The sequence below is a fragment of the Herpailurus yagouaroundi genome, unplaced genomic scaffold (genome assembly GCF_014898765.1).
Source record: "Herpailurus yagouaroundi ecotype Mexico unplaced genomic scaffold, PumYag 63799, whole genome shotgun sequence".
In the NCBI taxonomy this organism is placed as follows: domain Eukaryota; kingdom Metazoa; phylum Chordata; class Mammalia; order Carnivora; family Felidae; genus Herpailurus; species Herpailurus yagouaroundi.
Window position 1 is genome coordinate 1 of NW_024417244.1, and position 9,764 is coordinate 9,764.

General features: G+C 39.7%; 1 protein-coding gene across 1 annotated transcript; it reads left to right on the forward strand.

Moving 5' to 3' along the window:
• Positions 1-6,013: 6,013 nt before the first annotated feature.
• GSPT2 (G1 to S phase transition 2) lies at positions 6,014-8,552 on the forward strand. Its single transcript, XM_040466588.1, has 2 exons — positions 6,014-6,133; positions 6,240-8,552. Exon 2 carries the CDS (start codon positions 6,251-6,253, stop codon positions 8,132-8,134), a length of 1,884 nt encoding a protein of 627 aa, XP_040322522.1. The 5' UTR covers positions 6,014-6,133; positions 6,240-6,250; the 3' UTR covers positions 8,135-8,552.
• Positions 8,553-9,764: the final 1,212 nt, after the last annotated feature.

Here is a 9,764-nt window from a genome sequence, read left to right on the forward strand (position 1 = left end):
TCACTGGATTATATGCAGGAATTGGTTGGCCATCATGTTTACATATAAGGACCTTTTTTCACCTTTTTTCCCCAATATAGGCTATTGTCTGAGAGGGGCTTCTTTAGCTATTGGCTATCAGGCAATTCAATTCTAGCTGAGGGTGATTCCCCAAACTTTATTTTATTTTTTGTTTCTAATTGAGATAATAGATGTATAATCTTGTGTAAATTTAAGATGGGTATGTTTATTTGATACATATGTATATGATATATGTGTACATACACATATATGATTACAACCTATTGTTAACTAACATCTACATGTTGTCATGTAATTATAGTATTATTTGTATGCTTCACCAAATTTTACTGTAGCAATTATTACTACCGGTGTAAAATGAGTAATACTTAGTGCATAATATCCTAGTTTTTGGAGTTCTTCAGATTTCCATAATTGTGTTCATATTATTCCAAAAGTAACAGGATTACCTCATTAGCTTTGGTTTTGTACTTCTGTTCTCACCTAGTATTTGAAACATTGGAGAAATAACTTCCCAGAGTGTGGTATGGACATGCAGGCAATAGAAACTGCCTTAGAATGGAGATATGTTTTTCCCAGTTTAACCTCAAAATTAGGCTATTTTCTCTGTGCATACTCCAAGGCCTGGCTAATAAGCATTTTAGCCCTGATTGATGTTGCTGTCCCATACTTTATTATAGTAGTGGTATGTGAGTAATAATGAATCTGCTGAAGTATTTTTTAATTTCATTCTCTGTGTTTCTTTGTACCCACAATGCATCCTTGCACTAGCAACCCACGGTGTACATATGAATGTGGATTCATCTCCACTTATCAAATAAGGAAACTGAGGCACAGAGCAGTTAAAGAAATTTAACAAAGAATTAGTTTGAAATGCTAGGCCTTGAAATGAACCCCAGCTATTTGGCACTTCTACTATTCAGTGTTTGGTTGCTGTTAACAGAAAACAGTCTATGTTAATTAGGGCAGGGATAATTGGGGAGTTATGGGCTTTTAAATACTGTCCTTCTATAGGGCCTGGATATACAGGTCTATTCATGGCCTCCCAGAATTATTATCGAATACAGCAGAATTGGCTCCCAAGGGGATTTGTCACTGCTGCCACATTTTGGGAGTGGGGAAATGAGTATGTTTTCAGTGCAACTGTTGGCTTTAGGTTTATGGTACCTTAGTTGCCTACCTGGATACGGGAAAGTTTACCAAACTGTTAGCTCAATGAAGATACTTCTTCAGCTGGATTCACAACTCCAAATCAAGCCTGCCTTACCCCACATCTCTCTACATTTAAATGGGCTTTAAAATAAATCTGATCTGTGTGTGTAAGATTGGCAGGAGGTAAAGAGCATCTGAAATCTTAGTAGCAAAAACTTTAGGAAGTGGAGTGGCTTTCCATCTTCCTTAGAATAGAGAGTCAAATTTATGTACAGAGCTCAAAGACATCCTGAGAGAACAAATATGAGGCTTCCAACACAGTCTTCTTAACCCTGTGTTCACTAGCTCCTAGATATTTTTCTGTTCTTATTTTAGCCCATCTAATACTACTATTCCTCGACTGTAGATGAGTTTTAAGACTCTGTTTGTGCTCCGGCCTGCTCAGTTATGCTAAGCATATGTTGGGGGGAAAGGGGAATCTCAAAACCTGGAGTACTGTATTATGTTTTCCAGTCTAAACTGCTTTTGTTTAATTGGTATTCTTTTTTATTTTTATTTATTTTTTATTTGAGAGAAAGAGAGAGTGAAAGAGAGCTCATGAGTGGGGGAGAGAGGCACAGAGAGAGAGAGAGAGAGAGAGAGAGAGAGAGAGAGAGTCCTGAGCAGACTCCATGCTGAGCTGATATGGGGCTTGACCCCACGACCCTGAGATCATGACCTGATCTTAAATCAAGAGTCAGATGCTTAACTGACTGGGCCACCCAGGTGCCCTAATTGGAATTCTAAAAAAAAAAAAAAAAAAGATGTTACTACTCCCAAGTTAGCCACCTTACCTATACCCCAAAAGTCTATTCTGTATCTTCCCCCATTCCCCATTTTTAATATTGGAATCTTCCCTCAGAATCTCCACAGGATCATCTCTTACTTCAGGAAAAAAACATAAGTCCTCATAAAAAAACTCAACTGCATTATCCTTTCTCTCAAGTTCATCCATATTTCCGTTCTCTATAAATAACCTAAGACTTTATCCTCTTCTTCCATTTGTGACTTACACCCACCAAATCTCCCAATTCCTTTCTTAATATATAATAGATGCTACAAGTCAGTATGGCCTTAGCATCTTTTTGTCCGTGTTTGAACTCCAAGTCCACTATTTACTAGCTATGTGACTTTGGATAGTCCAATCAGCCCCTCTAAACATCCATTTCTTATCTATAAAAGAGTGATAGATTACCTTCTTCACAGAATGGTAGGGAAAACAAAATGAGAGAATCCATAGAAAATAATTGAAATATGACCTGCTACTAAAAAACACTCAACAAAAGTGAATTATTATAAGATAGATGTAGTTTAACTATAATGTACTGGATGATAACATGGAGAACATATGAAAAAATCTGTTTTCTCTATCATATTAGTTCTGGTAGTACTGACACTACTATATGTATGGATAGTATAAGTCATATGAGTAATTATTTTATTTTCTAATTTTATTATCCCCTGTTCTCATTGAGAACCAGTATTCCTGGTTTAATAGAAATGTATAAAATTGAGCTGGTACATTTTGTCATACCAGATAATGAATAAACCATCAAGGACTACTAGCATAGTCTCAAAACGATTCAGAACTCATCCTGAAGTGGCTTCCACTGGCCAATGAAGGACCATCTTAACATCAATAAGTATAGTAAGGAAATGTTCAAAACACATCAAATATATATAAATCCAATAATTCATAATTATTCTTTTGGAATATCCTTATTTGTCATCTGTGAACAATTATAGGCAACCAAGTCATTGTTTTGAAAACTCAAATAAATAGAAATAATCAATCACTTCCATGTGTTTCTGTTACAATTCATACCTCAGAGTAACAAAATTGTTGATGAAGGAAAATTGTTTTAAAACTGCATTACAGTTAATAAAGAAAAAAGGCACCTGGGTGGCTCAGTTGGTTAAGCATCCGACTTGGGCTCAGGTCATGATCTCACAGCTCATGGGTTCGAGCCCAGGGTCGGGCTCTGTAGCTGAGAGCTCGGAGCCTTGAGCCTGCTTCAGATTCTGTGTCTCCTTCTCTCTGTCTCTGCCTCTCCCCCGTTTGCACTGTGTCTCTCTCAAAAATAATAAACATTAAAAAAAAGAAATGACAGAAGTACAGTATCACATTTTGCAACCTCTAATGACATGTTTCTACACAATCATAATTAATTCCTTCTAACTGTAAAACAACCTGATCTTATGTGAAATGTTTTGAAAATACTCAAAATGTGAAAAAAATTGCACCTATCTCTGATCAAGCTCATAGATCCAATTATTGATATACAAGAAATAGAAAAATATTCTAAACTATACTACAGAAATACAATCAGCAAACTCAAGAATGCAGAAAATTCCACAATTCACATCATTCATTTTCCCTTTAATGTGATAAAGCTATACAGGAAATCATGGCTAAACCATAAATGTCATGATAGTGGTTACATTTAAGGTTAGCGGGAGTAGGTTGTGACTGGAGAGGGTACTGAAAAGTCTTTTGGGTTGACCAGCAAATTTCTAATTATTGATTTGTGTGGTGGTTACAAGTGTGTTTCCCTTATTTAAAACAAAAAAGTTTATTTATTTATTTTGAGAGCCAGGGAAGAGAGGCATTGAGGGAGGGAGAGAGAAAATTCTAAGCAGGTTCTGTGTTGTCAGCATGGAGCCCAACTCAGGGCTTGAACTCACTAACCATGAGATCATGACCTGAGTTGAAATCAAGAATTGAACGCTTAATCGACTGAGCCACACAGGTGCCCCACATGTGTTTTCCTTCTAAGTCAATAAACAATAATTTTTTGTTATGCAATTTTCTATATTTGTATTATATTTCACAAAAAAACAATTAAGAAGAAATGATTAGGCAATGGCCAAATATTGCCTACACTTAAAAAAAAAAAAAACTTTGGTGAAGACAATTCTCTCATTTATTGATACACTCTTTCAAAGTTCTAAGTAGATAATCTTGAGACATTCACCCTATCACACAAACTAAATGAATTTTGTCCAAAATTAGTTTCTGTCTATATAGCCCTGTCAATGTTTCTCTCTCTTGGGTGGACCTGCCTCCCCCTAAACCCCAAGGGTGTGGGCTTGTCAGGACATTCTCTCACTGTTTCTCATTTCTTCTTTAAGGTTTTAAAAGTGAAGCATCCTCTGTTCTAAGTAGCAGTCGTATTAGCATTCTCATGATCAATGCAATTGACCTAGGCAAAGGAAACATCCCAGGTCTGTCCTGATTCCTTGCTAATACTAACCTTATGTGAACACAACTGCCTATCCCTTGATAAGCTCTCTCAGAGACATTTTAGAAAGTCTATCCTAGGTTTATAGAATGCTGGAGAAAGGCTCCAGCATATGTATGCAGTATTGTCCAAGGGTTTCTGCACATTCAAACTCTCAATTCTTACTATTCATTGTGAATAAGCATGCACATTCTTTTTATGTGACAACAAATAATTAAGCCATTACCAGAGGCAAAAAACAATGAAGGGGTTTGATATCTAATGGCTTGGAAATAGCACAGAAGTAGTGAAATAGTGGCAGCCTCAGACTGAAACCATAAACGTCCAGGTCTATTAGACATAGAACATTTTTTCTACTCCTAAAGTCTGGAGAACAAAATTGTTAAGTTATAAACCAGTGACCAATTTTTCAAGTATTTTGACTTGTTGGATTTATTTAATATATGTGCTGCCGAAGCGAGCACAAGGATTTATTTAATATCCAACTTTATGACCTCATCTTGTACTAGCAAACTGTATCTTTTTTTCTATTTCAGTTTGATCTAAATTAAAATAATTTACAGACTAACTCTTCTAAGCTTTGGGTCAAATATTATAAAGTCTTTCTGAAAGTGAGATTCTATTGATTAGTATCTATGGACTTTGTTCATCTCAGAGGTCTTAATCAGTTTAAATAGGCTGACATCCACACACCCTGTCATTACCACTAACTGGGGAAGGTTCCAACATGACACTGATTTGTCCTTAGACAAACCCAGTGCCAGAAGTATGAGCAGTGAATAGGATTCTAAGCCTCCAGAATGGGACAGGAAATACTGAGGACCCGGGGTGTATTCTGAGGAGGTGCTGGTGAGCGAGGCAGGAATACTCAGAATATAAATTGGTTAGAAGAATACAAGTGATCTGGGGCCAGTGCCTGTCTATGTGATCCATCACAGCATTTTGGGCTAGCCATTGTTCAGGCACCAGCACAAATACTGTAAGTTGGGCAGGTTCAGTGGACAACGTTCTCCTTGGCAATTCCTTTCATGGACACAGTCAGAGTACTTAACATGAAAACAAGTTATAACCCCATCCTTACACCACAGAAGTCATCAACAAAAGTTACAGGCTTATGGGGTCCTCTGGATGAGGGAAAATCAAAAAGCCTCTGGGTTTCAAATTAAATGAGTGATTTCAAGTTACATTTCCTGGGTTCAACTACATCTTCATGTATTTCATGAGTGCCTCTCTAGTCAGTAATTTCTTCCTTTGGTTGCTGGGTTTCTGGGTAGTTAACCCATCTCCTGCCTCCATTTGTCCAATAGCAATTCTCATTTTTACTTGAATCTTTGAGTAGAATTGTAAATCAGCCGTGCCAGTCTAGGTTTAATTATTACACTGTCAAATTGCTCTCCCAGATCCTGTGAACAAAAATGAATGGAAAATTTCGTTTTACAAATCCTACTTTCGGACTTAGTCCATGGCTGAGAACTAAGCAGGCCCAGCGTACGGATGGCAGCGAGGGGTCAATCCACGCCCCGCGTTGGGTCGGCTGTGGAGGAGTCGGAAGTGGTTGGGGTTTGGGGGAGGAGATCCGCTCACACACAAGAGGAGAGGGTTGAGCCGCCATATCTGCTGCTGCTGCCGCAGTTGCGAATGCAGTGTTGGGACTTAGCTGCTGCCGCGCTGCCGCTAAGGTTCGTGTCGCTCCCCCTTGCCCCTTCGCTCTTGCAGCCTTACCCCTGGCGGCGTAGCCCGCTCTTTCTGGCGTGTTAATCCCACTCCCTCCCCGCCACCCATCAGGTCCTCAGACCATGGATCTGGGCAGTAGCAGCAGCGATTCCGCGCCCGACTGCTGGGACCAGGTGGACATGGAAACCCCGGGTTTGGCCCCAAGCGGAGACGGAGCCTCCTCCGCGGTGGCCGAGGCCCAATGGGAGCATCTCAGCTCGGCATTCAGCCGTCAGCTCAACGTCAACGCCAAACCCTTCGTGCCTAATGTACACGCCGCGGAGTTCGTGCCGTCCTTTCTGCGGGGCCCGGCCCAGCCGCAGACCCCCCTGGCCGACATCACCAGCATCGATGAAACCTGCACCGGTGCGGGCGACCCTCAAGGTAAAAGGCTGGGACGGGAGGCACCTGTGGAACATTCCAAAGAGGAACAGTTAGTGTGGCGTGAAGGTTCCAATTCAGCCATTACTATGGAACTTTCAGAACCTGTTGTAGAAAATGGAGAGGTGGAAATGGTTCTAGAAGAATCATGGGAGCACAATAAAGAAGTAAGTGAAGCTGAGCCAGGGGGTAGTTCCTTGGGAGATTCAGGGCCCCCAGAAGAGAGTGGCCAAGAAATGATGGAGAAAGAGGAAGTGAGAAAAACTAAATCTGTGGTTATGCCCTCAGGTGCTCCTAAAAAAGAACACGTAAATGTGGTATTCATTGGGCATGTAGATGCTGGAAAGTCAACCATTGGAGGACAAATTATGTTTTTGACAGGAATGGTTGACAAAAGGACACTTGAGAAATATGAGAGAGAAGCTAAAGAAAAAAACAGAGAAACTTGGTATTTGTCCTGGGCCTTAGATACAAATCAGGAAGAACGAGACAAGGGTAAAACAGTAGAAGTGGGTCGTGCCTATTTTGAAACAGAAAAGAAACATTTCACCATTTTAGATGCTCCTGGCCACAAGAGTTTTGTCCCAAATATGATTGGTGGTGCTTCTCAAGCTGATTTGGCTGTACTGGTAATCTCTGCCAGGAAAGGAGAATTTGAAACTGGATTTGAGAAAGGTGGACAGACAAGAGAACATGCGATGTTGGCAAAAACAGCAGGGGTAAAACATTTAGTAGTGCTTATCAATAAGATGGATGATCCCACAGTAAATTGGAGCAGTGAGAGATACGAAGAATGTAAAGAAAAACTGGTGCCCTTTTTGAAAAAAGTCGGCTTTAGTCCCAAAAAGGACATTCACTTTATGCCCTGCTCAGGGCTGACTGGGGCAAATATTAAAGAGCAATCAGATTTTTGCCCTTGGTACACTGGATTACCATTTATTCCATATTTGGATAATATGCCAAACTTCAACAGATCAATTGATGGACCAATTAGACTGCCAATTGTGGATAAGTACAAGGATATGGGTACTGTGGTCCTGGGAAAGCTGGAATCAGGATCCATTTTTAAAGGCCAGCAGCTTGTGATGATGCCGAACAAGCACAATGTGGAAGTTCTTGGAATTCTTTCTGATGATGCTGAAACTGATTATGTAGCCCCAGGTGAAAACCTTAAAATCAGACTGAAGGGAATTGAAGAAGAAGAGATTCTTCCTGGATTCATACTTTGTGACCCTAATAATCTGTGCCATTCTGGACGCACATTTGATGTTCAGATAGTGATTATTGAGCACAAGTCTATCATCTGCCCAGGCTATAATGCGGTGCTGCACATTCATACTTGTATTGAGGAAGTTGAGATAACAGCCTTAATCTCCTTGGTAGACAAAAAATCAGGAGAGAAAAGTAAGACACGACCCCGCTTTGTGAAACAAGATCAAGTGTGCATTGCCCGTTTAAGGACAGCAGGAACTATCTGCCTCGAAACATTCAAGGATTTTCCTCAGATGGGTCGTTTTACTTTAAGAGATGAGGGTAAGACCATTGCGATTGGAAAAGTTCTGAAACTGGTCCCAGAGAAGGACTGAGCAGTTTTCTTGATGCCCCTGCACAATACTGTGAGAATTGACTAAAGAAGTTCACCATCTTCTCTTATTTACTGCCCACTGACAGACTTTTCTTCATATTTTGCAAAGAAATTTCACAGCAAAAATTCATGTTTTGTCACCTTTCTCATGTTGAGATTTCAGTTATGTCACTATTGAATTACCCACAACTTTCCTCTTTTGCCATTTTGCTTCCTTGGACAGAACCAGTAATAGCTTTGTAGGTGATGTGGGTGTAATTGTCTATAACAATGAAAAATTAATATATTTTTTAATTTTTCATTTTCCCTTAGGATATTTAGTCAACCTTTGTTCCACACAGATCAGAGTGTGTCAGTGTGTGTGTACATGTTAAAAAGACAACTAACATGTCAATAAAATATTCCATTTGAAACTCTTACTGGTATCCAAAATGCTTTTGAATATTTTTTAAAGTTTGTACATAATAGTTTTCAATTAGCTTTTTTACTTTCTCAGATAATTAAATACATTTTATTACTTGGGGTTTCAAAAACTGTCCTCCACTCACTGTTTTAAACGAGGCATTTGCAAACAATGCACAGTTTCATATTAAAGGAAACATTTTCACTTTGAAAAAATATCTCTTTGAGGGCTCTTCCCAGTGAACTTTGTTTTCTCCAATTTGAATCAATAATGGAGCTCTTCTGTTTCCCCACTTGTAATTTGAAAAAGAAAGGCTCAGACCATCTTTCAGGTCTCATAATGTTGAGCATTGCCAAATTACAAATATACCTGGGGATGCAGATCATATGTTGACTAGACAGTTATCCATACCCCATCATCTTAATATACCCCTTTGCTTTGTTCACCACCAGACTTGTAATGGGGGACACAACACAGTAAGGGGCACGACTATCGACAAGATAAATGCTTATAATAGGGCTGTAAGTCATTTAGTAAAAATTAAGGGTTAGTGTGGGTCCTGAGCTGGGAAATGAGACTATTCCACCCTTGTATCCTTCAGTTCTGGGGGTTAGTAGGAAAGCTACAGGGTCATTTTTACAATCAGATCAAAACACACTTTTGGGCCAGAGATACTGGACTTGTCTCTGAATAGTGTGTTGAAAAACACCCAATTCTCGATCCTGAGCTGGCTACTTTTATTGCCAGGATATTGACTTTATAACCTGCGTAGCTATCAACAGCTGAAAGAACCTTCAGTCCTGGTAAGTGGGTAGTGACCCAGTGTAAACACCTGCCCAATGGTGGGCAGTGCCAGTTTCTCACACTTGTGTGCTGGTTTGACAGGGGTGGAGACTGACTGCCAGAACGTCCTGTACCCATGCTTAAGCAGAGACCGTGTCCCCTTCTTCATGGTCATTTATTTGTGTACCCATTTACCTCCAGGGTTTCTAACCTGTCAAAGATAGCCACTGGTCTTATCATAGCATCAACAGCATGGTTCTGTGAATCATTCATCATAGATCTTTTGGGAAACCAGGATTTTTATTTTGTCCTGTGTCAGCTAACCTAATCTACAGGGATACACCTGATGTCATCTTGGGCCCAGGCCTTTAATAATACAATGTCAGTGGCAAGAGTTTCATCTTTATTTTAGAGTTCCTTCTCTTGCTTCTGTGCTTTGTATTTT

Coding starts and splice junctions, on each gene's coding strand:
- GSPT2 (XM_040466588.1), top strand. CDS start 6,251: ATGGATCTGGGCAGTAGCAGCAGCGATTCCGCGCCCGACTGCTGGGAC.